General features: G+C 47.0%; 2 protein-coding genes across 5 annotated transcripts in view; both read left to right on the forward strand.

Moving 5' to 3' along the window:
- LOC144603035 (zinc-binding protein A33-like) overlaps window positions 1-11,436 on the forward strand; it is a 24,847-nt gene extending 13,411 nt beyond the window's left edge. For 3 of the 4 annotated variants that reach the window (XM_078416163.1, XM_078416165.1, XM_078416166.1), the window contains 6 exons: window positions 3,948-4,615; window positions 6,561-6,656; window positions 6,746-6,979; window positions 7,577-7,599; window positions 7,681-7,799; window positions 10,490-11,436. In XM_078416163.1, the coding sequence (XP_078272289.1) occupies window positions 4,205-4,615; window positions 6,561-6,656; window positions 6,746-6,979; window positions 7,577-7,599; window positions 7,681-7,799; window positions 10,490-11,019 (1,413 nt within the window). In that variant the 5' untranslated portion in view covers window positions 3,948-4,204 and the 3' untranslated portion in view covers window positions 11,020-11,436. Of the gene's footprint in view, window positions 1-3,125; window positions 3,281-3,947; window positions 4,616-6,560; window positions 6,657-6,745; window positions 6,980-7,576; window positions 7,600-7,680; window positions 7,800-10,489 lie in introns of those variants that run through there. The other variant, XM_078416164.1, reaches the window with a different exon arrangement.
- Window positions 11,437-13,088: 1,652 nt separating this feature from the next.
- On the forward strand, window positions 13,089-27,814 carry LOC144602592 (zinc-binding protein A33-like). The gene is made up of 6 exons (XM_078415720.1): window positions 13,089-13,130; window positions 16,056-16,289; window positions 17,491-17,513; window positions 17,612-17,727; window positions 25,213-25,331; window positions 27,782-27,814. Exons 1-6 carry the CDS (start codon window positions 13,089-13,091, stop codon window positions 27,812-27,814), a joined length of 567 nt encoding a protein of 188 aa, XP_078271846.1.

Genomic DNA, 27,814 nt, shown 5'->3' on the forward strand with positions numbered 1-27,814 from the left:
GTGTTTGTGTTGTCATTTGTGAGCGGAGCACCAAGGCACATTCCTTGAATGTGCACATACTTGGCCAATAAACTTATTCATTCATTCATCAACTTATTCATTCATTCATGAAAAGGTGAGGCTAAAGGTGAAAAGAGTCAGAAAGGGGGTCAGATGAGGGGAGCAGTGAAATGTGAAGCTGCAGGGAGGGGTATGGATATGAGAGTCACTCTGAAGAAGGTTCTCGACTCAAAACATCATCTATTCCTTTTCTCCACAGATGCTGCCTGTCCTGCTGAGTTACTCCAGCACTCTGTGAAACGTCACCTATCCATGTTCCCCACAGATGCTGCCTGACCCGCTGAGTTACTCCAGCACTCTGTGAAACGTCACCTATCCATGTTCCCCACAGATGCTGCCTGACCCGCTGAGTTACTCCAGCACTCTGTGAAACGTCACCTATCCATGTTCCCCATGGATGCTGCCTGACCCGCTGAGTTACTCCAGCACTCTGTGAAACGTCACCTATCCATGCTCTCCACAGATGCTGCCTGACCCGCTGAGTTACTCCAGTTTATTGCATCTACACTCTTGTTTAAGACCACCACACCATGGGGAAAAGGGCTGTGACCATCCACATTACCAACGCCCCTCATGGTTTTATACACCTCAACAAGAATCCCCCTCATCCCCCGTGTAGGGACCTACCCTGTGCCGTCTCTCCCTGTAACCTAACCCCCACTGTGCCCGTGCCAAGCTGGTCTATCCCTTCTGCACCCTCTCCAGCACCATGCCACCTCCCTGTAGCTGGGCGCTAGAACTGTGGTCTCACCAACGACATACAGATAGATACATCATGATGTACAATGGTGGCGCAGCGGTAGAGCTGCTGCCTCACAGCGCCAGAGACCAGGGTTCGATCCTGACCACGGGTGCTGTCTGTGTGGAATCTGTACGTTCTCCCCGTGACCTGCATGGGTTTTCTCCGGCCTCTCCGGTTTAGGTCATAAGTGATAGGTGTAGAATTGGACCATTCGGCCCATCAGGTCTACTCCACCATTCAATCACGGCTGATTTATCTCTCCCTCCTAACCCCATTCTCCTGCCTTCTCTCCATAACCCCTGACACCCGCACTGACCAACAATTTATCTATCTCTGCCTTAAAAATATCCAATAGACAATAGGTGCAGGAGGAGGCCATTCGGCCCTTCGAGCCAGCACCGCCATTCAATGTGATCATGGCTGATCATTCTCAATCAGTACCCCGTTCCTGCCTTCTCCCCATACCCCCTGACTCCGCTATCCTTAAGAGCTCTATCCAGCTCTCTCTTGAATGCATTCAGAGAATTGGCCTCCACTGCCTTCTGAGGCAGAGAATTCCACAGATTCACAACTCTCTGACTGAAAATGTTTCTCCTCATCTCAGTTCTAAATGGCCAACCCCTTATTCTTAAACTGTGGCCCCTTGTTCTGGACTCCCCCAACATTGGGATAATGTTTCCTGCCTCTCACCTGTCCAACCCCTTAATAATCTTATACGTTTCGATAAGATCTCCTCTCATCCTTCTAAATTCCAATGTACACAAACCAGTCGCTCCAGTCTTTCAAGACAGTCCCGCCATTCCGGGAATTAACTGAGTAAACCTACGCTGCACGCCCCCAATAGTAAGAATATCCTTCCTCAAATTTGGAGACCAAGTCCACTGACTTGTGGCCTCCACAGCCGTCTGTGGCAAAGAATCCCACAGATTCACCACCCTCTGGCTAAATAAATTCCTCCTCATGTCCTTCCTGACGGAACGTCCTTTAATTCTGAGGCTGTGCCCTCTGGTCCTAGACTCTCCCACTGGTGGAAACATCCTCTCCACATCCACCCTATCCGGGTCTTTCACTATTCGGTGAAGTTTCAATGAGGTCCCCCCTCATTCTTCTAAACTCCAGCGAGTACAGTGAAAATTGCTGACAATATTCCAAATGGGGCCTGACGAGTGCCTTATAGAGCCTCAGCATAACACCCCCTGTTTTTGTACACAAGCCCTCTTGAAATAAATGCTAGCATTGAGTTTGCTTTCTTTACTACCGACATTATTTCCTCCAAACCTCTCAAGACCGACAGGCTTGTAGGTTAATTGGCTTCTGTAAAATTAGAGATTGTCCCTTGTGTGTGTGTAGGGCAGCGTTAGTGCGGCCTGATCGCTGGTCGCTGCGTACGCGGTGGGCCGAAGGGCCTGTTTCTGCGCCGTATCACTAAGCTAAATGACATCTTCACTGATGAATGTAGACACAAAATGCTGGGCTAACTCAGCGGGTCGGGCAGCATCTGTGGAGAGAAGGAATAGTGACGTTTCACACAGTGCTGGAGTAACTCAGCGGGTCAGGCAGCATCTGTGGAGAACATGGATAGGTGACGTTTCACAGAGTGGAGTAACAGCGGGTCAGGCAGCATCTGTGGAGAACATGGATAGGTGACGTTTCACAGAGTGCTGGAGTAACTCAGCGGGTCAGGCAGCATGAAAAGGAATAGATGATGTTTTGAGTCGAGAACCTTCTTCAGACTGACTCTCGTATCCATACCCCTCCCTGCAGCTTCACATTTCACTACTCTCCTCATCTGACACCCTTTCTGACTCTTTTCACCTTTCGCCTTACCTTTTCATGAATGAATGAATAAGTTTATTGACCAAGTATGTGCACATTCAAGGAATGTGCCTTGGTGCTCCGCTCACAAATGACAACACAAACACAGAGTTACCGGGATAGGGGGGGGGGGGGGGTCAGGTTCATTGGGAATGTGAGGGGCAGTGTTTTCTGTGGGTGATGAAGCAAGCAGGTACAATGACATAGAAAATAGGTGCAGGAGTAGGCCATTCGGCCCTTCGAGCCTGCACCACCATTCAATATGATCATGGCTGATCATCCAGCTCAGTAACCTGTACCTGCCTTCTCTCCATATCCCCTGATCCCTTTAGCCACAAGGGCCACATCTAACTCCCTCTTAAATATAGCCAATCAACTACCTTCTGTGGCAGAGAATTCCACCATTCAGGTAATACTCTGCTTTCCTGTTCTTGCCGCCAAAGTGGATAACCTCGTATTTATCCACATTATATTGCATCTACCATGCATTTACCCACTCGCCTAATCTATCCAAGTCAATCTGCAGCCTCCTAGCGTCCCCTTCGCAGCTAACCCACACACACACCCACACACAGACACACACACAGACCCACACACACACACACACCCACACACTGGGTGTGTCCAGACAACTGCTGGAGTGTCGGTGTCGACTAGACTGGGGTAAGTAAGCTCAGCCACACAATTAATGTGTTGTCTATTTTTTATTACAAGGCCAAGAACTGTAACACAAGCACACACACACCCACACAGACACACACGCACCCACACACACACACCCACACACAGACACCCACACACACACAGACCCACACTCACACACACACACAGACACACACACCCACACACACAGACACACGCACAGACCCACCCACACACAGACACACGCAGACACAATCACCCACACACAGAGACACACACACCCACACACCCACCCACACCAAGACACACACACAGACCCACACCCACAGACCCACACACACACACACACCCACCCACACACACATCCACAGACACACACAAACACACAGACACACACACACGTGTGTCACATGTGTTTGCTGTTTCTTTCAACAAGACGACTTTCACCGAGAAGGTGAATGTGTTGCACGCAGTAACAGAGTATTGTCTTTCCTACTTTTTATGCAACCAAATCTCAGCGATTGTCGCGCGTCTGTCACCTCACAACACAACATTCTCTCCAGGACTCCGATTTTATTGCAGATTTTATTTTAATAGCAGTCTCTCTAAGTTGATGTTTAACCACCGTTTCACGCTCTACGTAGAGATAACTTAATACATCTTCCATTTCGTTTCCGCCCTTCCTTAGACTGCCCGGCGCTCGTCCGCCCGGTTATTGACACATTCAGACTCGTTTAACTTGTTACCAGCCTCTTGCTGGTGTGTAATCAGTGGCAGATTGCCAGAGGCCCTTCACCCTGAACACTCGCAGCAAAACACATTATTCAGCACAGAATCAGTTCCCCGCGCACTGCAGGGCGTGTCGTTGACACCCGCGGTTCTCTACCGGTCGGCAACTCCCTGAAGGCGGAGGCGTTTTGAACCAAGAAGTGGTCGGAATTAAAAATGGCTTCGAAACACCAGATCCAGAGTTTAACTGAAGACGCGACTTGTCCCATTTGTCTGGATTTCTTCAGCGATCCGGCGACACTAGAGTGCGGGCACAACTTCTGCCGCTCCTGTATAACACAGAGTTGGGACAGGGAGGAGAGAAACTCCTGCCCGGTATGTAGAGAGGTGTTGGCAGACCGCACCCTCAAAGTAAATCGGGCCTTTGCGCGTATCGCTGAGACAGCTCGAGCACTGAGCCTGAACACGGGAGGGAAGGAAAGTAAACTTCACTGCGAGGAACATCAGGAAGAACTGAAGCTATTTTGTGAAACCGACAAGAAACTGGTCTGTGTGATTTGCGTAGACGCGCGGGAACACAGAGAGCATCGTTTCATGTCGATTCAAGAAGCTGTTGAAAGCTACCAGGTAAAATCCAACAGAGTTTGATTCGCTGATGATTTTTCCATTCTGCCTTTTGCGGACCGCGCTCCCTCGGCGACTGTTCGGTTCACCCAGCCTCCCGCCCAAACCAGCCCTTCCCCAGGTACATGCCCCAACCACCGCTGGAGATGAAACACCTGTCCCTGTACCTTCTCCCTCACGTCCATGCAGGGACTCCAGCAGTCCTTGCAGGTGAGACAGCCCGCGGCTTTCTGCTGATACGTAGAACAGAGCAACATAGAAACATAGAAAAATAGGTGCAAGCCAGCACCGTCATTCATATAACCATATAACAACTACAGCACGGAAACAGGCCCGTTCGGCCCTACCAGTCCACGCCGACCACTCTCTCTGACCTAGTCTCATCTACCTGCACTCAGACCATAACCCTCTAATCCCCTCTTATCCATATACCTATCCAATTTAATCTTAAATAATAAAATCGAGCCTGCCTCCACCACTTCCACTGGAAGCCCATTCCATACAGCCACCACCCTCTGAGTAAAGAAGTTACCCCTCATGTTACCCCTAAACTGTTGTCCCTCAATTCTGAAGCTATGTCCCCTTGTTGGAATCTTCCCCATTCTCAAAGGGAAAAGCCTACCCACGTCAACTCTGTCCGTCCCTCTCAAAATTTTAAAAACCTCTATCAAGTCCCCCCTCAACCTTCTACGCTCCAAAGAATAAAGACCCAACCTGTTCAACCTCTCTCTGTAGCTTAAGTGCTGAAACCCAGGCAACATTCTAGTAACTCTCCTCTGTACCCTCTTCATTTCAATATGATCATGGCGAATCATCTAAAATCAGTACCCCGTTCCTGCTTTTTGCCCCACATCCCTTGATTCCCTTCGCCCTAAAATTTGATCTAACTCTCTCTTGAAAACATCCAGTGAATTGTCCTCCACTGCCTTCTGTGGCAGAGAATTCCACAGATTCACAACTCTCTGGGTGAAAAGGTTTTTACTCATCTCAGTCCAAAATGTCCAACCCCTTATTCTTAAAATGTGGCCCCTGGTTCTGGACTCAACCAACATCGGGAATATTTCCCTGCATCTACCCTGTCCAATCCTCCAAGAAATTTATATGTTTCTATGATCCGCTCTCATTCTTCTAAATTCCAGTGAATACAAGTCCAATCGATCTATTCTTTCATCATACCTCTGTTCCGCCATCCCTGGAATTAACCTGCTGAACCAACGCTGCACTCCGTCAAAACCAATAATGTCCTTCCTCGAATTAAAACAGCAAACATTGCACTCAATACTCCAGGTGCAATACTCTAGCCACCAAAGTGGATAACCTCACATTCATGAAAATTATACTGCATCTGTAATGCGTCTGCCCACTCACCCAACCTGTTCAAGTAACCCGGCAGCCTCATAGCATCCTCCTCGCAACTCACAGTCCCGCCAAACTTTGTGTCATCGGCAAACTTAGAGATGTTACATTCAATTGCCTCATCTAAATCGTTAATATATATTGTAAATAACTGGGGTTGCAGCACCGAGCCCTGCGGCACCCCACTAGTCACTGCCTGCCATTCTGAAAAGGACCCATTAATTTGTACACTTTGCTTCCTGTCTGCCAATACCATGTGTTCTAATTTTGAACACTAATCTCTTGTGTGGGACCTTTTCAAAGGCTTTTTGAAAGTCCAGCTACACCACATCCACTGGCTCTAGCTTATCCATTCTACTTGTTACATCCTCAAAAAAAATCCAGTAGATTAGTCAAGCATAATTTCCCCTTCATAATTCCATGTTGACTTTGACCGATCCCGTCACTGCTTTCCACGCTTCCTGACACGGTGATTTCTTCAACAGTTTATGGATGTTTGTAAACATTTCTTCATGTGCAGTTCAGTGTCCACGGTTCATTGGTTCCGTCCGGTCTAATTCTTGTACTCACAGAATCTGAATCTCAATCCCAGGAGCAGATTAAAAGTTCCTTGGAGATTCTCACAAAAAATAAATCAGCGATGGAGGAAATGGAGCAGCAACAGAAAGAGAAGATTTCTGGAGTCCGGGTAAGGTTTCCAGTTTCCCTTCTCTGATCTTGTGCTATTGTCTTAGATTCCAGGCTCGATAATGTTGACCTTCACCTTTCATTTGACAGGAACAGTCACAGAACCTGTTGACCTACATCACATCGATATTTGCTGAACTGCGCCAGATTCTCAATGAGAAAGAGCGGCTCTTTCTCAAGGATCTCCGGGAAGACGAGGAGAGCGTTCTAAATCCAATGGAAAAGAATCTACGAGAGATTCAAGAGGAGATAAACTCTATTCAAGAGAAACTCTTAAAGCTACAGGAGCGGATGAATCAAACGGACAGTTTGATATTTCTGAAGGTAGGGGGTTACAGTTTCACTTTGATTCAGTGTAAGGGCACAATCACAAAATGAATGCCCAATTTCCCCCAACCCTTCCCACTTGGCGCCCAGCACATTCTCCCCTGTTGAGTTCCACCCCATCCCCTCCATTGCATTCCCCATTTATCTTCCTGATCAGATTCCAATTCCGTAGCCAGTGTAGACACATAAACCTGGAGTAACTCAGCGGGACAGGCAGCATTTCTGGAGGGATGGAATGGGTGACGTTTCGGGTTGAGACTTTTCGGGTCAGACAGACTATAGACGATATGGTTCCTCCCTTGCTGGCCTACATGGACCAAGAGTAATCAGGGGCGCATGAAGGAGCAATGCTGGATCTCCATCAGCCTAGTAATACCGAATGGCCGACTCCTGCACCTATTGTCTACTAAAGTCCATTATTAAATATACTTTTTACCTACAATTAATACTTCATACTGGACTGCTGGCGGCCCCGCATCAGCATTAAGAGCTGGGATCTGTCGGCACATTGTAACAATTTGGCTGAAATTCCTGCTGTCACGATGTGGACGCTCAGTGTAAATTAATTGATCTTTCTGATATTTTATATTTCAGGAGGAAACTCGTCAGAAGAGGAGGTGAGACTCTCTGCACTGTTTTGGTAATTAACTCAGAAATCGTTGATGCGGGTCTTATAACCAGGTGTGTAATTCATGCAGGATAAGTGATGATAACAAGTCGCTGTCAGTAGCAGACGGCGCCCTGGACATTGGAAAGTTCGATGACCCATTTTTGTTGAACACGGTGTTGAGAAAAACGACTGATTACGTTAAAAGAGGTAAAACATAAATGATCTGTAAGTATTAGAAACATAGAAAATATGTGCAGGAGGAGGCCAATCGAGCCGGCACCGCCATTCATTGTGATGATAGCTGATCGGCCACAATCAATAACCCGTGCCTGCCTTCTCCCCATATCCCTTGATTCCACTAGCCCCTAATTCATTGCATGTAAAGGACATATTTAATATTGGACACGGGACTTTTCAACTTACTCTCGTTCCAGGCGTGAATTACCTCCTTTATCCAACAGGGGTCCCCCTCGCTTCATTGTTAATCGCTTGCGTTTAATGTCTGTATAACATACCATGGAATTATCTTCCATCCGACTCGCCAAGGATCCTTCATTGCTCCCTCTAGCCCTCCTGATTCCCTGTAGGTCAGCCAGGGGGGAGATAGAGTACAAGTAGAGATTGGATCACATGCATTTGAAAAGATGGAGATGTAGGGGCGGGTTAATGAACTGAGTGGGGTAGATGTGCTGAACGTTATTCATTGCAATGTTTTCCCCAACGTTTCCTCCGCTGGGCCGGGTCTCTCCAGACACTGGGCATGAAGTCAGAAGTGGAAACCCCGTGGCAACAGATCCACAGATCCCCACGGAGGCTCCCTCCGGCTCTAGGAGTTTTGTCCCTGCTGTTGGATGTTGGTGGAGTTGCGCGCGGTCCTGATGCCAATTTGCAGGAAGCGCAGTCCGTCATTCCCTTTCCAGATTCTCCTCCCTGCTCTCCCGCAATCCCAAAACTCCTGCAATTGACTCCATTTATACCTCCCGTTGCCTCGGCAAGGCCAGCAGCATAATCAAGGATGAGTCGCACCCTGGCCACTCCCTCTTCTCCCCTCTCCCATCAGGCAAGAGGTACAGGTGTGAAAACGCACACCTCCAGATTCAGGGACAGTTTCTTCCCAGCTGTTATCAGGCAACAGAATCATCCTACCACAACCAGAGAGCAGTGCTGAAATGCTATCTTCCACGTTGGTGATCCTCGGACTATCCTTGAACGCACCTTGCTGGCTTTACATTGCACTAAACATTATTCCCACATCATGTATCTGCAAACGTATTGATTGTAATCATGTATTGTCTTTCTACTGACTGGTTAGCACTCAACAAAATATTTTCGCTGTACCTTGGTAAACTGTAACTCCTCTTCCTGCACCTCCAATCCCACGCGGTCCCCTCCTTTCCTCGCTACTCCAGTCCGCTTCATCCTACCCGCCTAACACGGCTCCTTATCACAATCACAATAAAACTTTATTAGCCAAATATGTTTTGCAACATACGAGGAACTTCATTTGCCATACAGTCATAACAGTAAAAAGCAACAGGACACACAAAATACATTTTAACGTAAACATCCACCACAGTGAGCTGGAGCAATTAGGCTTGTATACACTGGAATTTAGAAGGATGAGGGGGGATCTTATTGAAACATATAAGATAATTAGGGGATTGGACACATTAGAGGCAGGAAACATGTTCCCAATGTTGGGGGAGTCCAGAACGAGGGGCCACCGTTTAAGAATAAGGGGTAGGCCATTTAGAACGGAGATGAGGAAGAACATTTTCAGTCAGAGAGTGGTGAAGGTGTGGAATTCTCTGCCTCAGAAAGCAGTGGAGGCCAGTTCGTTGGATGCTTTCAAGAGAGAGCTGGATAGAGCTCTTAAGGATAGCGGAGTGAGGGGGTATGGGGAGAAGGCAGGAACGGGGTACTGATTGAGAGTGATCAGCCATGATCGCATTGAATGGCGGTGCTGGCTCGAAGGGCTGAATGGCCTACTCCTGCACCTATTGTCTATTGTCTATTGTGACCCCTCCACATTCCTCACTATGATGGAAGGTGAAAAATAGTTCAATCTCTCCCCGCTTTGTCCTCCAGCGGTCGGGGGCTCGAACCTTCTGTGACCAGATGTGTCCATGGTCCCAGATCCCACATTTTAAGGCAGAGATAGCTGGATTCTGGGTTAGTACAGGTGTCAGAGGTTATAGGGAGAAGGCAGGAGAAGGGGGTTAGGAGTGAGAGATAGATCAGCCACGATTGAATGGTGGAGTAGACTTGATGGGCCGAATGGCCTCATTCGAATACTTTCATTTATAACATTATGACCTTATGACTGTCCAAATTCACCTGATAACACAGCCCTTCAGACCTGATGAAGTTGTTGTAAACCCTTTTGCACCCACTCCAATTGACTAACAAACCCACCCTTCCCTTTGTCTCACCCTCCACTCAAAAAACACAGGAGCAGGTCATCTGGCCCCTCGTGTCTGCCCCCTTTCACTGTGATCATGACGACCCCACCACGCACCTCTACCTCCTCTTTAACAACCTCAAATTACTGCTCACCTCTATATCCTCCTGCTCCGATCTGCCTCCATATCTGAATAGCCCGCTTCATTCCCCCATCCCCACCGCAATCTCCCAATCCTCCTCACTCTCCGCACTCGTCCTCCCCGTCCACCCTCCCCCACCTCACGAAATTCCCCTCTCCATCCCTGGATTAAAAACTCCGGGAGAGATGTCTGTTGTCCACCCGATGTGGTTGTGGGTGAAACCCCGGGCAGGGTTTCAGTTGTCCGCCCGCCTGTGCCTGAGGCCGAGCGGCCTCTCCCCCGGTCCCGGGGCCGCGCTGCCCGAGTCTCCCCCCGACCCCCGGGGACTCTCTGATTCTCTGCTTCTCCCCCCAGTCTCCGTCACCCTGGATGTGGAAACAGCGCATGCGCGGCTCGAGGTGTCTGAGGATCGGAAGAGGGCGAGACGGACCGGGACCGAGAGGAGTCTCCCTGACACCGGGAAGAGGTTTACAGTCAGTGCGTGTGTGCTGGGATCGGAGGGATTCACATCGGGGAGACATTACTGGGAGGTGGAGGTGGGGGGGAGTCGTGGCTGGAGTCTGGGAGTCGCCGCAGAGTCTGTGGAGAGGAAGAGATCGGTCACAGCGACCCCGGAGACTGGAGTCTGGAGGATCGAGCGGGAGGATGACAAGTTTGATGCAGTCACCTCCCCTCCATCCCGTCTCCCCGCCCGTCCCATCCCCGGGAGGGTGGGAGTTTATCTCAGTTACGAGTCCGGGACAGTTTCATTTTACGACGCGGGCACCAAGTCCAATCTCTACACCTTCACTGGGAATAAATTCACGGAGAAACTTTATCCTTTCTTCGCGACTTGGGATGGTCAGTGGCTGAGAATCTGTTCCGGTTCCGCTCCGGGTGTGTAAAAGGGTCGGGTCCCGGGACCGGCGTCAGGAGCGGGGCTCAGGGGCTGTGGGGCAGAAACCCGGTGGACAACAGGTCGGCGCTGAACGGCTCCCATTTAATCCCCAAATTCCGCGTCGTAAAAAAACCCCAGTGAGCGCGGAAATAAAACCAGGGGGAATGTAAATGTGGGAAGAGAGAAATAAACAGCAAGTGGAATCAGAGCTGTCGATCCGTTCATTTTAACGCGTTAACCGCGTCCGGCAACGGAACAGAAATTACTTTTGTGAAAATATTTTTTTAATGTAATGGGATTGGACCCTTCTCGTCAAAAGTCGTTACGGTATTATTAACTCCGTTCAATGACTAGTTCAATGTAATAGATACAGTTCATGTTACTTCAGTGATTTGGAAAATGTACACAACCATTGACACACACGACAAGCTAATTGAAAGATCGCGTTTATTTGAATGATGTGCATTGTTGCTTCCAATACTGTAATTGAAATAAACTCAAAATTACTTGGACTGTACAGATTGCTTTTGAATTTTTTTGAAATCTACTGAACGGGGAGACCGCAGTTTAGTTTGCTTCAGTTTAGATTGGAGATACAACGGCCCAGGAGCCGTTGGAGAGGAGGGAGCGACTGGTGCAGCGTCCGGGCGGTAAGTTTAAAAAGGAGCGCGAAGCCCTTGCTTACCAGAGGCCCAGGAGCCGCTCTGCAATGTTCCATTTGAAAAAGTAGCGCGGACGGGAGGGAGCAGCTGATTGGTGGAAGCGGATTAGAGGAATCAGCTGATTGGGAGTAACCCCAGTTAAGGGGGAGTATGAGTGCCAGGGCAGTTTATTGTTCTGGGTGTCGGATGTGGGGAATCTGGGAGTCTGATAGTCTTCCAGACATCCACATCTGGGCCAGGTGCGACGAGACGGGGCTCCTAAGGGACCGTATTAGGAACCTGGAGCGGCAGATTGATGACCTCCCTCTGGTCAGGGAGAGTGAGGAGGTTATAGAGAGGAGTTATAGAGAGGTGGTCACTCCAAGACCACGGGAGGTAGACAAGTGGGTCACGGTTAGGGGGAGGGCAAGGCGCAGAGGCAGGGACTAGAGAGTACCCCAGTGGCTGTACCCCTTGGCAATAAATACTCCTGTTTAGGTACTGTTGGGGAGTACAGCCTACCTGGGGGCAGCGACGGCGCCCGGGCCTCTGGCACGAAGTCCGGCCCTGTTGCTCAGAAGGGTAGGGAAAGGAAGAGGAGAGCGATAGTGATAGGGGACTCTATAGTGAGGGGGTCAGATAGGCGATTCTGTGGACGCAGTCAGGAGACCCGGATGGTAGTTTGCCTTCCTGTTGCCAGGGTCCGGGATGTATCTGAACGTGTCCAAGATATCCTGAAAAGGGAGGGAGAGGAGCCAGAGGTCGTGGTACATATAGGTACCAACGATATTGGTAGGAAAAGGGAAGAGGTCCTGAAAGGAGAATTTAGGGGGTTAGGAAGAGAGTTAAAGAAAAGGACCTCCAAAGTGATAATCTCAGGCTTACTGCCTGTGCCATGCGATAGTGAGAATAGGAATGGAGTGAGGTGGAAGATAAATGCGTGGCTGAGGGACTGTTGCAGGGAGCAGGGATTCAAGTTTCTGGATCATTGGGACCTCTTCTGGGGGAAGTATGACCTGTACAAAAAGGACGGGTTGCACCTGAACCTGAGGGGAACCAATATCCTGGCGGGGAGATTTGCTAAGGCAACTGCGGAGACTTTAAACTAGTACGGTTGGGGGGAGGGACTCAAATACAGATAGCTAATAGGCAGTGTGTGAGGCAGGAGGCAGAGAAGGGAAACACTCAGGCCCAACATGTAGGAGAGAAAGAAGTGAAAAGAAATAAACTGAGAAGAAGAGGTGATGGGTCCCTTAAATGTGTATATTTTAATGCTAGGAGCATTGTAAGAAAGGTGGATGACATCCACTTGCTGGTCAGGGCTGTGATTGACGGGGCTGAGCTCCGCCTCCCCTCAGCCGTGCCCCGATACTGCAAGGGTTCAGCAGCTGCGCGAAAGGGAACGCGTTTTGAACCAGGAAGTGGCGGAGTTAAAATGGCTTCGAAAGGTCAGGTCGATAGTTTAACGGAGGAGGCAGTTTGTCCCATCTGCCTGGATTTCTTCACCGATCCGGTTATACTGGAGTGCGGGCACAACTTCTGCCGCTCCTGTATCACACAGAGTTGGGACAGGGAGGGGAGAAACTCCTGCCCGGAATGTAGAGAGGTGTTTACAGACCGCACCCTCAGGGTGAGTCGGGCCTTGGCGAGACTGGCTGAGAAAGCTCGAGCACTGAGCCTGAATCGGGAAATAATTCCCGAGAAGGAAAGTAAACTTCATTGCGAGGAACATCAGGAAGAACTGAAGCTGTTTTGTGAAACCGACAAGAAGCTGATCTGCCTGGTTTATCGAGATGCGCGGGAACACAAGTCTCACAGCTTCATGCCGGTAGATGAAGCTGTTGAAATATTTAAGGTAAAAGCAAACCGATTTTAATCACATCATTTTAATTCCATTTTTACTGTTCAACAATTTAATGTTGATCAATGTAAAAGAGAAAGTCAGTTTAAATGGCAAAAAGAAGGCATGAAGTACCTAGGGGTTAAAGTAGATAATAAGTTAAATAATCTGTATAAACTAAATTATAAACCACTAATTAAAAAAATTGAGGAGGACTTGAAGAAATGGATGAATCTTCCAATTACATTGCTAGGGAGAGTGAACTGTATTAAGAAGAATATTTTTCCGAGGTTACAGTATTTATTCCAAACACTGCCTATACCTTTACCAAATAATTTTTTTCAAGAATTGAATAAAATTGTGAGAAATTTTCTTTGGAAAGGTAAAATGCCAAGAGTGTCTATGGAAAAATTAACATGGAAATTTGAATTAGGTGGACTGCAATTACCAAATCTTAAAAATTACTATCTGGCAGCACAAATGAGTTTTATTTCATCCTTTTATCAAGAGGGTGGAAAAACAGCATGGGTTAAAATTGAAATGGATAAAATAAAAGAACTATGCCCAGAAGAATTTATCTATAAATGGGAAGTGAAGCTATTAGTTAAGGATCAAGAGTCACCTTTGCTAAAACATTTAATTAATATATTGTTGAGAACAGTTAAAGCTAATGATAAAAGATGTTTTCTAACAGCTAAAACTCCATTAGTAAAAAATAGATTACTGCCGTTTGCTTGGAATAATCAAATATTACAAGTCTGGGAACAGAAGGGTATTAAACATATAGGAGATTGCTATGAAGGAAATAATTTTTTGACATTTTCTCAATTGAGAAACAAATATCAAATTCCAGGGATTAGTATTTTTTTCTATTATCAATTACAATCTTTTTTAAGGGAAAAGTAAGGTAATTCAATGTTTTTATTTCAAATTAAAGAATTGAATCCCTGATTCAGGGCAATGGAACTAAAAAAATTATATCTTCAATGTATAAATTGTTACAAAAATCTAGTCCAAAGACAGGAATTCAAAAATCAAGACAAAGATGGGAAACAGATCTGAATATTAGCATTGATGAACCAAGTTGGGAAAGATTATGTTTAGAAAGTATGAAAAATATTATTAATGTGAGATATAGTTTAGTACAATACAATTTTTTACATCAACTATATTTAACTCCGAAAATATTAAACAATTTAAATCCAAATTTACCTTAAATTTGTTTTAGATGCAACCAGGATGTGGGTACTTTTTTACACTCCACATGGGCATGTCCGAAGGTAACTCCTTTTTGGAAAGACCTAAAAAACTTTTTGGAACAATTGATGAATAAGACCATACCATTGGATTCAAGGTTGTTTTTATTGGGAGATACTAAAGGAATATTACCAAGATTAATTTTAGATAAATATCAGGAAAGATTTCTCAAAATAGCAATAGCAATAGCAAAAAAATGTGTGGCAGTCACTTGGAAAGATCACAATGAAATAAGAATTGCAAGATGGTATGCAGAAATGTGTAGTTGTATCCCATTAGAAAAAGCTACTTATAATCTGAGAAATAAATATGATTTCTTTTTGAAACTTTGGAACCCATTCACTTTAAAACTAGGATTAAGAATTGGAAAGATTTAATTTTGGGATTGTTTTGATACCCCTAAAAAGAATTTAATAAGAAATTAGCCGGAAGTGTTTCCTTCTTGTCTCCAGTTTCTTTCTTTCTTTCTTTCCATTTTTTTAATCTTTCTGCTTCTCCTTTTTCCTCTTTTTTCTAACTGGGGGGTGGGGGGAGGGGGATTGTGGGTGGGGAGATAATACAGAACAATACAAGTATAATTGAATTTAAAATGTATAATCGAATTTATAATGTAGGTACCATCGCGTACTATGAGTTCATACATGTATTTGTTTTGTTAAAATTTAAATAAAATTAATTTAAAAAATAAAAAAACAATTTAATGTTCTGATTCCACAACACACTTCCAGGATCAGGTGAAATCTTCCATCCAGTCTCTCACAAAATATAAATCAGAGATCCAGCAAATGGAGCAGCAACAGAAAGAGAAGATTTCTGGAGTTCTGGTGAGGCTTTTAAGTTTCGATTTCCTGACCTTGTGTAGGTTTGATCCCTGTGATGCGTGTAATAACAGGGCAGCGCAGTGACACAAGTAGTGCTGCTGTCTCCTAGTTCTGGTGAGCGGGTTCGATCCTGACCTCGGGCGCTGCCTGTGTGGTTCACGCCTTCTCCCTGTGACCGCGTCGAATTCCTTCCATGTCCCCAATACACGCTGGTCAATCGGGGAATGTAAAATTATCCCTGGGACAGTGGATGGTGGACGGATAAATAGGAATTAAAGGGCAGATGAAAAGTAAAGCAGGGTATTGTATCGGGGGTAGAGGATTAATGGGTAATAAGATGACCCTCTCGACATTTCAGAAGCATTTAGACAAACTATTGAATTGTCAAAGCAAATAAAAATGCACAGGACAAATGTTACGGTCAAGGTCGTGAGGAAACACAATCAGTGACATGAAATATTGATCTTCCCCTTTCATTTCACAGGAACAGTCACACAACCTTCAATCCAAGATCACATCCCAGTTTGCTGAACTGCACCAGATTCTCACTGGGAAAGAGCAGCGCGTACTGGCAGATATCCGGGAGGAAGAGAAGAAGATTCTAAATACAATGGAGAAAAAACTTGAAGAGATTGAAGAGAATTTAAATTCGATTGAGGAGGATCTCTTAAAGTTACAGCAACAGATGGATCAAAAGGACAGTGTGGTGTTTCTGAAGGTGAGGGGTGACACTCCAGTTTGGCGAAGTGAAAGTGCACAGTCACAAAATGGTGGGGGATATTTCTGAGATAAATGCTGCATTACCATATAACCATATAACTACAGCACGGAAACAGGCCCGTTCGGCCCTACCAGTCCACGCCGACCACTCTCTCTGACCTAGTCTCATCTACCTGCTCTCAGACCATAACCCTCCAATCCCCTCTCATCCATATACCTATCCAATTTACTCTTAAATAATAAAATCGAGCATGCCTCCACCACTTCCACCGGAAGCCCATTCCATACAGCCACCACCCTCTGAGTAAAGAAATTACCCCTCATGTTACCCCTAAACTTTTGTCCCTCAATTCTAAAGTTATGTCCCCTTGTTGTAATCTTCCCCACTCTCAAGGGGAAAAGCCTACCCACGTCAACTCTGTCCGTCCCTCTTAAAATTTTAAAAACCTCTATCAAGTCCCCCCTCAACCTTCTACGCTCCAAAGAATAAAGACCCAACCTGTTCAACCTCTCTCTGTAGCTTAAGTGCTGAAACCCAGGCAACATTCTAGTAAATCTCCTCTGTACCCTCTCCATTTTGTCGACATCCTTCCTATAATTGGGCCACTAATTGAGAACTGGGTAAATGCTCCGTCTGTTCCAGAGCTGTGCTGCTGTTGTTCCCAAACTAAATGGCCTCCCGTATAATCTGCGGGATCTCTGCACTGCCTGCGGTCTCCTTGGGACGAGTTACTGTGATCCTGTCACTGAGTTAGCGAATGTTTGAAATTTCCCCGAAAAGATGGAAAATCTCCACGAAATCAAAAGATCATGTGGAAAGTTTGTCCTATGTTCCTCTTTAGTGGGAAAGAATTACGCGGTGTTAAACCGATCTGTTGAAGGCTTGCTCTCAGATACACTTCAAGTCCTGTGATTTACCCACCTTAACATGCCTTGAGGTCGCCAGCACATAAGGGGACCTATCCTATCCTATCCTAATTATCCCTTTGCTCTTAAAGGTACCTATTCTCCCCCTAGTTATTATTTTGCTATTAATACACTTGTAGGATCTCTCGGGCAATATCCAATATTTGTCTCTGTGACGATGACAATAAATGCTGGGCAATGGAACATTTCTGGGGCTTGTTGTGATTTGTGTGAAACTCGGGATGTGGATGTCCCGTCTCAGTCTGCTCAGATTTGTGTTTTATTTCATGCAGGAGGAAGCTGGGAGGAAGAGGAGGTAGGACATGCTCTTGACTGAAATACTGCATGTTTGTGTGTATCAGCTCAAAGAAATTGTTGAGGCTCAGTTTATAACCAGCTGCTGAATATTTGCAGGGTTAGTGATGAAGATAGAGCACTCACAGTGACAGATGGTGCCTTGCCGATTGAAAAATTCCATCAACACTTTTTGATGAACACGCTGTGGAGAGAAACATCTGCCATTAAGCGAGGTAAAACCTGTTCAGTTTCCCCTCTTCTTGTTTATAATGCCTTGTAGTAACACAGATGCAAACATTGCCGATAGAAATTGTATTTGCCTCTAACACCTCCTAAGGCAGCTATCTCTCTGTCACCCAGTGCCTGAAAACATTGCCGTTCAAGAACACTTTAGACTTTCCCTTCACAACTTCAACCGATGCCCTCGAAGTTTAGAAAACTGCATCTCCCACTCCTCAGTCCGTTGGCCCAGTTCATTACGAAGTTTAATCTTAGACAACCTTCTTCACTCTCCACCATGTCTCATGAATTTTAGTCTCATCCACAAACCTGCTTGCCATGCCACCCACATACACGTCATTTATCTAATCATTTGTATGAATAGGGACCAACAGTTGACTCAGCACTGATCATTGTGGTACACCACTTGCGACAGGCTTCCAGTCTGAAAAACAATTCCGCCTCCCACCTTCCGGCCACATTTTTCCCCACTCGTTAACTACCCTGGATTCCATACGTTCCAGCCTTCCTGATCAGCCGACCATAGAGGTTGCTGCTATCAAATTGCTAATCATACCTCTTACATTCACATCCAAGCCTTAGAAATATAACATAAATAGCAGTGAACATCCGAGATGTTCTGCCCTAGGAGGTAGTGATAGGTCAGATTATTGGCAATAGGCAAAGTGAACACAGATGGATATTTGAAGGATGGAGAAATTGGCGGTTATGGAGAACTCACATAGAACAGGAATTGGTGCCATCTTAGATCAGTGAGGATCACATTGAATGGCGGAGCCGGCCTGAGGAGTGGAGCCTACTCATCCTGCTATTTTCTTGTGGTCTTTAGTTCTTTCATACCTACAGCATGATAAACCTTACACAGAGTTGAATGCGGCAAAGATTGACAATACCTGTCTCTGGGACAATGATTTTGCTGTGCGCGGTGAGATTGAGTAGACTAGGCCTGTTTACTCGAGAGTTCAGGTGTATTGGAGGAGATCTCAGTGAAACACAGAGTTCTTACAGGGCTCAGTGGGCTGGATGCAGGGAGGATGGTTCCCCTGTCTGAGGGATCTCTAGAGAGCTGGCACCCTCTCAGAATGTGGGCTGCACCATGCAGGACTGAGATAAGGAGACATTACTGCATGCAGAGACTGGGAAACGACCCTGCACCAGGGCTGTGGAGACTCAGTCATTCAGTGCTCTGGGATCTGAGAGCCATGGTTGTACATTACAGAGTCCGGCCCTGACCAGCTTTTTCCCCAGCTACACTAATCGATTTGCCCACATTATATTGGCATTCTTCTGCACCTCACCAATTTAAGTGCCTCAAATATAGTGATTATATCTCACTCCACCCCCTGCTCTATTGCATGTTCCAGATATCACCCACTCTCGGTGTAAATCTGTGTACTAAACCTCTCGTTTGTTTGTTCCTGAACTACAGCCAAAACGGTACACGATAGCATGACGATTTTCAACCCTCCTTACTCAGCGTCATCCTTTTGGTGCTAATAGACAATAGACAATAGGTGCAGGAGTAGGCCATTCAGCCCTTCGAGCCAGCACCGCAATTCAATGCGATCATGGCTGATCACTCTCAATCAGTACCCCGTTCCTGCCTTCTCCCCATACCCCCTCACTCCGCTATCCTTAAGAGCTGTATCCAGCTCTCTCTTGAAAGCATCCAATGAACTGGCCTCCACTGCCTTCTGAGGCAGAGAATTCCACACCTTCACCACTCTCTGACTGAAAAAGTTCTTCCTCATCTCCGTTCTAAATGGCCTACCCCTTATTCTTAAACTGTGGCCCATTGTTCTGGACTCCCCCAACATTGAGAACATGTTTCCTGCCTCTAATGTGTCCAATCCCCTAATTATCTTATATGTTTCAATAAGATCCCCCCTCATCCTTCAAAATTCCAGTGTATACAAGCCTAATTGCTCCAGCCTTTCGACATACGACAGTCCCGCTATTCCGGGAATTAACCTAGTGAACCTACTCTGCACGCCCACAATAGCAAGAATATCCTTCCTCAAATTTGGAGACCAAAACTGCACACAGTACTACAGGTGCGGTCTCACCAGGGCCCGGTACAACTGTAGAAGGACCTCTTTGCTCCTATACTCAACTCCTCTTTTTATGAAGGCCAACATTCCATTGGCTTTCTTCACTGCCTGCTGTACCTGCATGCTTCCTTTCAGTGACTGATGCACTAGGACACCCAGATCTCGTTGAACATCCCCTCTTCCTAACTTGACACCATTCAGATAATAATCTGCCTTTGTATTCTTACATCCAAAGTGAATAACCTCACTTATCTACATTAAACTGCATCTGCCATGTATCCGCCCACTCACACAACCTGTCCAAGTCACCCTGCAGCCTTATTGCATCTTCCTCACAATTCACACTACCCCCCAGCATAGTATCATCTGCAAATTTGCTAATGGTACTTTTAATCCCTTCGTCTAAGTCATTAATGTATATCATAAATAGCTGGGGTCCCAGCACCGAACCTTGCGGTACCCCACTGATCACTGCCTGCCATTCCGAAAGGGACCCATTTATCCCCACTCTTTGCTTTCTGTCTGTCAACCAATTTTCTATCCAAGTCAGTACCCTACCCCCAATACCATGTGCTCTAATTTTGCCCACTAATCTCCTATGTGGGACCTTGTCGAAGGCTTTCTGAAAGTCGAGGCACACCACATCCACTGACTCTCCCCTGTCAATTTTCCTAGTTACATCCTCAAAAAATTCCAGTAGATTTGTCAAGCATGATTTCCCCTTCGTAAATCCATGCTGACTCGGAATGATCCTGTTACTGCAATCCAAATGCTCAGCAATTTCGTCTTTTATAATTGACTCCAGCATCTTCCCCACCACTGATTTCAGACTAACTGGTCTATAATTACCCGTTTTCTCTCTCCCTCCTTTCTTAAAAAGTGGGATAACATTTGCTATCCTCCAATTCACAGGAACTGATCCTGAATCTATAGAACATTGAAAAATGATCTCCAATGCTTCCACTATTTCTAGAGCCACCTCCTTAAGTACCCTGGGATGCAGACCATCAGGCCCTGGGGATTTATCAGCCTTCAGTCCCATCAGTCTACCCAAAACCATTTCCTGCCTAATGTGGATTTCCTTCAGTTCCTCCATCACCCTAGGTTCTCCGGCCCCTAGAACATTTGGGAGATTGTGTGCATCTTCTTCAGTGAAGACAGATCCAAAGTAACGGTTTAACTCGTCTGCCATTTCTTTGTTCCCCATAATAAATTCCCCTGCTTCTGTCTTCAAGGGACCCACATTTGCCTTGACTATTTTTTTCCTCTTCACGTACCTAAAAAAACTTTTGCTATCCTCCTTTATATTATTGGCTAGTTTACCCTCGTACCTCATCTTTTCTCCCCGTATTGCCTTTTTAGTTAACTTTTGTTGCTCTTTAAAAGAGTCCCAATCCTCTGTCTTCCCACTCTTCTTTGCTATGTTATACTTCCTCTCCTTAATTTTTATGCTGTCCCTGACTTCCCTTGTCAGCCACAGGTGTCTCTTACTCCCCTTAAAGTCTTTCCACCTCTTTGGAATAAATTGATCCTGCAACCTCTGCATTATTCCCAGGAATACCTGCCATTGCTGTTCTACCGTCTTCCCTGCTAGGGCTTCCTTCCAGTCAATTTTGGCCAGCTCCTGCCTCATGCCTCTGTAATCCCCTTTGCTATACTGTAATACTGACACTTCCGATTTTCCCTTCTGCCTTTCCATTTGCAGAGTAAAACTTATCATGTTGTGATCACTGCCTCCTAATGGCTCTTTTACCTCTAGTCCCCTTATCAGATCAGAATCATTACACAACACTAAATCCAGAATTGCCTTCTCCCTGGTAGGCTCCAGTACAAGCTGTTCTAAGAATCCATCTCGAAGGCACTCTACAAACTCTCTTTCCTGGGGTCCATTTCCAACCTGATTTTCCCAGTCTATCTGCATGTTGAAATCTCCCATAACCACCGTAGCATTACATTTGTGACACGCCAATTTTATCTCCTGATTCAACTTGCACCCTATGTCGAGGGTACTGTTTGGGGGCCTATAGATAACTCCCATTAGGGTCTTTTTACCCTTACAATTCCTCATTTCTATCCATACTGATTCAACATCTCCTGATTCGATGTCACCTCTTGCAAGGGAATGAATATCATTCCTTACCAGCAGAGCAACCCCCCCCCCCCCCTCTGCCCACCTGTCTGTCTTTTCTATACGTTGTGTACCCCTGAATATTCAGTTCCCAGCCCTGGTCCTCTTGTAGGCATGTCTCAGTGATCCCTACAACATCATACTTGCCCATGACTAACTGAGCCTCAAGCTCATCCACTTTATTTTTTATACTATAATAATAATAATAATAATCCATTTATTTTATATAGCGCCTTATCGCATGCTCAAAGCGCTTTACAAAAACAATTAGCATAGAAACAAACAGACAAACTATCCTGACGGAAAAGCGGCGAATACACAACGCCAGCGTCCTCTCACGTCAGGGTCCGGCAGTAGACATTAAAGTACAACACTTTAATGCGCATTTAAGTAGAACACTTTAACTTCTGTATTTACCTCCCCTCTCACATCGGTCACAAATGGCCCTGCCCTTAATCTCTTTTCCCCTCTAGAACTTCTTCCGAGAGTCTTCTGCAATATCTCCTGTATTCCCTTTAACCTCATCTTCATATTCACAATTTGTTAACCCCTCCCCCCAACTACTTAGTTTAAAGCCACAGGTGTCGCACTAGCAAACCTGCCTGCCAGAATGTTTGTCCCCCTGCTGTTAAGATGTAACCCGTCCCTTTTGTACAAGTCACCCCTAGCCCAGAAGAGATCCCAGTGGTCCAGAAATCTAAATCCCTGCTCTCTGCACCAGCCCCTCAGACATAAATTCATACCCTCTATCTCTCTGTTCCTGCCCTCATCAGCACGAGGTACCGGTAGCAGTCCAGAGATAACCACCTTCGACGTCCTACTTCTCAGTCTTTTTCCTAACTCTCTAAACTCCCGCTGTACCACCTCCTTCTTCTTCCGCCCGACGTCATTCGTGCCCACGTGCACAACGACTTCAGGTTGATCTCCTTCCCTCACTAGGATTTTCTGAAGCCGGTCTGTGATGTGCTGAACCCTGGCACCAGGGAGGCAACAGACCATCCTCAAGTCCCTCCTGCTGCCACAGAATCTTCTGTCCGTCCCTCGGACGATGGAGTCACCCACCACTACGGCTCTTCCTGACTTCGGTCTCCCCTGTCGAGTATCCTTGCCAACAGGTCCGCCACTCGGACTGGAAACGTCTTCTGCCCCGACAGTTCCCAAGAGGGTATACCTATTTGCAATAGGCACAGCCACTGGGGTCTCCTGTAGTCCACCTTCACTCCCCCCTGAAACAGTCTCCCACCTTCGCTCGACCTGGACCCTTGGTGTGACAGCCTCACAATAGGTCCTGTCGAGGAAACTCTCGCATTCCCGGATGGCCCTGAGGTCATCCAACTGCCTCTCCAACTCCATCACACGTCCATTCAGGAGCTGCACCTGGACACAGTTCTTGCAGGTGTAGCTCCCAGAAGCTCCAGCGACGTCCCTATCTTCCCACATCCTGCAGGAAACACACTGCACCAACTTTTCCGCCATTACTTTGTGTCTATAAACAGTTCAGGCTTAAAACAATTGTAACCCCCTCACCTCAGCCTCCTCGCCGAAGACTCGCAGCCAAAAACTCGCACTTTTCTCAGACTCGCAGCCAAAGACTCGCACTTTTCTCAGACTCGCAGCCAAAGACTCGCACTTTTCTCAGACTCGCAGCCAAAGACTCGCACTTTTCTCACTGGGCACTTTTCTCACTGGGCACTTTTCTCACTGGGCACTTTTCTCACTGGGCACTTTTCCCACTGGGCAGCACCCGAACAGGGCTGCACCCTTTTGCAAGTCTTGCTTATATCACCAATTAAATTGCCTGATTGTCCAATTTACCAGACTTCTCACTTAAATGATCAACCAATCCACGTATTCTCTTCTAACTGACTTATTACACTGTAATTGCCATTCACTTACTTTCAGCCAACGGTGGTCCTCTCTCCAACTTCCTGACCTTTACAGACTGATTAACAGTGCCCTATTGGCACTCTTTTTAAACTGCCGTTCCTACCACTATTAGCAGGTACTTACTTTCAGCCAACGGTCGTCCTCTCTCCAACTTCCCGACCTTTACAGACAGGTAGATGGTAGAAGTTTCATTGAAATCGGTGTTATATTTTTAAAGTTATTCGCATTTTAAATTTTAAATCTATCTCCTAGGGAGCGAGGGGGGAGGAGGGAGGGAGGGAGGGATGAAAAAAGTGGGAAGGGAAGGTGAGAGGGTGCTGCACCAATGCAGGAGAGGTTTGGGCCCAACTTGATCTATTAAAACCTAAATCTCAGATATACTTTAAAATTCTTTGCTCTCAATATAAACCTACACTCTCGTGATTTGATATCCCTGCATGCGAATAAGGTTTAGATAATTACCCTGCATCCTGCTGCAGACTTTAACAACCTTCCCCGCTATCCACAATTTTTGCTTCCTCCACAAACTTACTAATCACACCTCCCACATTCACATCCAAGCCATGATCATATAACATAAACAGCAAAGGTTGCAGCACCGACCTCTGCTCCACACCACCAGCCACAGACCTACAAGCAGAAAAAATCTTCCTTCTACCGCCAAGCCAATTGTGGTTCCATTTTACCAGCTCGCCTTGGATCCCACCTGCCTTCGCTTTCTGGACCAGCCTTGCACGCGGAACATTGTCAAGTCCCTCAGTGAAGTTCATATATTGTTTCTCAATGAGATCAGTGTGTTAGTTGTACACACCCATCAAATCCACCCGTGAATCCGCTCTCTTTCAACGACCCCACAACCACAAGTCTCCACCCATTCTGTTCTGTCCACACCCGATCATTCAACCTCTGCTTCCTTCCATGGTCCAAGCCACCCCTCTCTCTCTCTCACCCTCCACTCCAAGAAACAGGGGCAAGTCATCTGGCCCCTCGTGTCTGCCCCCATTCACTATGATCATGGCAATTCCACCCCACACATCTACCTCCTCTTTAACAACCTCAAAATACTGCTCACCTCAATTTCCTCTTGCTCCGAACTGCCTTCATATCTGAATAACCCACTTCATTCCCCCATCCCCACCGGAATCTCCCAATCCTCCTCACTCACTGCATTCGTCCTCCCCGTCCATCCTCTCCCACCTCACGAAATTCCCCTCACCATCCCTGGATAAAAACTCCGCGAGAGATGTCTGTTGTCCACCCGATGTGGTTGTGGGTGAAACCCCGGGCAGGGTTTCAGTTGTCCGCCCGCCTGTGCCTCAGGCCGAGCGGCCTCTCCCCCGGTCCCGGGGCCGCGCTGCCCGAGTCTCCCCCCGACCCCCGGGGACTCTCTGATTCTCTGCTTCTCCCCCCAGTCTCCGTCACCCTGGATGTGGAAACAGCGCATGCGCGGCTCGAGGTGTCTGAGGATCGGAAGAGGGTGAGAGCGACCGGGACCCGGAGGAGTCTCCCTGACACCGGGAAGAGGTTTACAGTCAGGCCGTGTGTGCTGGGATCGGAGGGATTCACATCGGGGAGACATCACTGGGAGGTGGAGGTGGCGGGGAGTGAGGGCTGGAGTCTGGGAGTCGCCGCAGAGTCTGTGGAGAGGAAGGGACCGCTCACACTGACCCCGGAGACTGGAGTCTGGAGGATCGAGCGGGAGGATGACAAGTTTGATGCAGTCACCTCCCCTCCATCCCGTCTCCCCGCCCGTCCCATCCCCGGGAGGGTGGGAGTTTATCTCAGTTACGAGTCCGGGACAGTTTCATTTTACGACGCGGACACCAAGTCCCATCTCCACACCTTCACTAGGAATAAATTCACGGAGAAACTTTATCCTTTCTTCATGCCTTGGGATGATGACCAGTGGCTGAGAATCTGCTCCGGTTCCGCTCCGGGTGTGTAAAAGGGTCGTGTCCCGGGACCGGCGTCAGGAGCGGGGCTCAGGGGCTGTGGGGCAGAAACCCGGTGGACAACAGGTCGGCGCTGAACGGCTCCCATTTAATCCCCAAATTCCGCGTCGTAAAAACCCCCCAGTGACCGCGGAAATAAAACCAGGGGGAATGTAAATGTGGGAAGAGAGAAATAAACAGCAAGTGGAATCAGAGCTGTCGATCCATTCATTTTAACGCGTTAACCGCGTCCGGCAACGGAACAGAAATTACTTTTGTGAAAATATTTTTTAAATGTTATGGGATTGGACCCTTCTCGTCAAAAGTCGTTCAATGACTAGTTCAATGTAATAGATACAGTTCATGTTACTTCAGTGATTTGGAAAATGTACACAACCATTGACACACACGACAAGCTAATTGAAAGATCGCGTTTATTTGAATGATGTGCATTGTTGCTTCCAATACTGTAATTGAAATAAACTCAAAATTACTTGGACTGTACAGATTGCTTTTGAATTCTTTTGAAATCTACTGAACGGGGAGACCGCAGTTTAGTTTGCTTCAGTTTAGATTGGAGATACAACGGCCCAGGAGCCGTTGGAGAGGAGGGAGCGGCTGGTGCAGCGTCCGGGCGGTAAGTTTAAAAAGGAGCGCGAAGCCCTTGCTTACCAGAGGCCCAGGAGCCGTTCTGCAATGTTCCATTTGAAAAAGTAGCGCGGACGGGAGGGAGCAGCTGATTGGTGGAAGCGGATTAGAGGAATCAGCTGATTGGGAGTAACCCCAGTTAAGGGGGAGTATGAGTGCCAGGGCAGTTTATTGTTCTGGGTGTCGGATGTGGGGAATCTGGGAGTCTGATAGTCTTCCAGACATCCACATCTGCGCCACGTGCGACAAGATGGGGCTCCTAAGGGACCGTATTAGGAACCTGGAGCGGCAGATTGATGACCTCCGTCTGGTCAGGGAGAGTGAGGAGGTTATAGAGAGGAGTTATAGAGAGGTGGTCACTCCAAGACCACCGGAGGTAGACAAGTGGGTCACGGTTAGGGGGGGGCAAGGAGCAGAGGCAGGGACTAGAGAGTACCCCAGTGGATGTACCCCTTGGCAATAAATACTCCTGTTTAGGTACTGTTGGGGAGTACAGCCTACCTGGGGGCAGCGACGGCGCCCGGGCTTCTGGCATGGAGTCCGGCCCTGTTGCTCAGAAGGGTAGGGAAAGGAAGAAGAGAGCGATAGTGATAGGGGACTCTATAGTGAGGGGGTCAGATAGGCGATTCTGTGGACTCAGTCGGGAGACCCGGATGGTAGTTTGCCTCCCTAGTGCCAGTGTCCGGGATGTATCTGAACGTGTCCAAGATATCCTGAAAAGGGAGGGAGAGGAGCCAGAGGTCGAGGTACATATAGGTACCAACGATATAGGTAGAAAAAGGGAAGAGGTCCTGAAAGGAGAAATTAGGGGGTTAGGAAGAGAGTTAAAGAAAAGGACCTCCAAAGTGATAATCTCAGGCTTACTGCCTGTGCCATGCGATAGTGAAAATAGGAATGGAGTGAGGTGGAAGATAAATGTGTGGCTGAAGGACTGGTGCAGGGAGCAGGGATTCAAGTTTCTGGATCATTGGGACCTCTTCTGGGGGAAGTATGACCTGTACAAAAAGGACGGGTTGCACCTGAACCTGAGGGGAACCAATATCCTGGCGGGGAGATTTGCTAAGGCAACTGCGGAGACTTTAAACTAGTACGGTTGGGGGGAGGGACTCAAATACAGATAGCTAATAGGCAGTGTGTGAGGCAGGAGGCAGAGAAGGGAAACACTCAGGCCCAACATGTAGGAGAGAAAGAAGTGAAAAGAAATAAACTGAGAATAAGAGGTGATGGGTCCCTTAAATGTGTATATTTTAATGCTAGGAGCATTGTAAGAAAGGTGGATGAGCTTAGAGCCTGGATTGACATCTGGAAGTATGATGTTGTGGCGATCAGTGAAACGTGGTTGCAGGATGGTTGCGATTGGCAATTACATATTCCAGGATTTCATTGTTTCATTGCTTGTCAGAGAAGATATCACAGCAGTGCTCTGGCAGGATAG

The sequence above is a fragment of the Rhinoraja longicauda genome, chromosome 19 (assembly GCF_053455715.1).
Source record: "Rhinoraja longicauda isolate Sanriku21f chromosome 19, sRhiLon1.1, whole genome shotgun sequence".
Classification (NCBI taxonomy): domain Eukaryota; kingdom Metazoa; phylum Chordata; class Chondrichthyes; order Rajiformes; family Arhynchobatidae; genus Rhinoraja; species Rhinoraja longicauda.

Bases quoted from the DNA above. Each gene is read 5' to 3' on its own strand.
- LOC144602592 (XM_078415720.1), top strand. From the start codon at position 13,089: ATGGCTTCGAAAGGTCAGGTCGATAGTTTAACGGAGGAGGCA. The intron at 13,131-16,055 runs GTTTGTCCCATC...TTCATTTCACAG, and splicing joins ATAGTTTAACGGAGGAGGCA to GAACAGTCACACAACCTTCA. The intron at 17,514-17,611 runs GTAGGACATGCT...GAATATTTGCAG, and splicing joins GAAGCTGGGAGGAAGAGGAG to GGTTAGTGATGAAGATAGAG.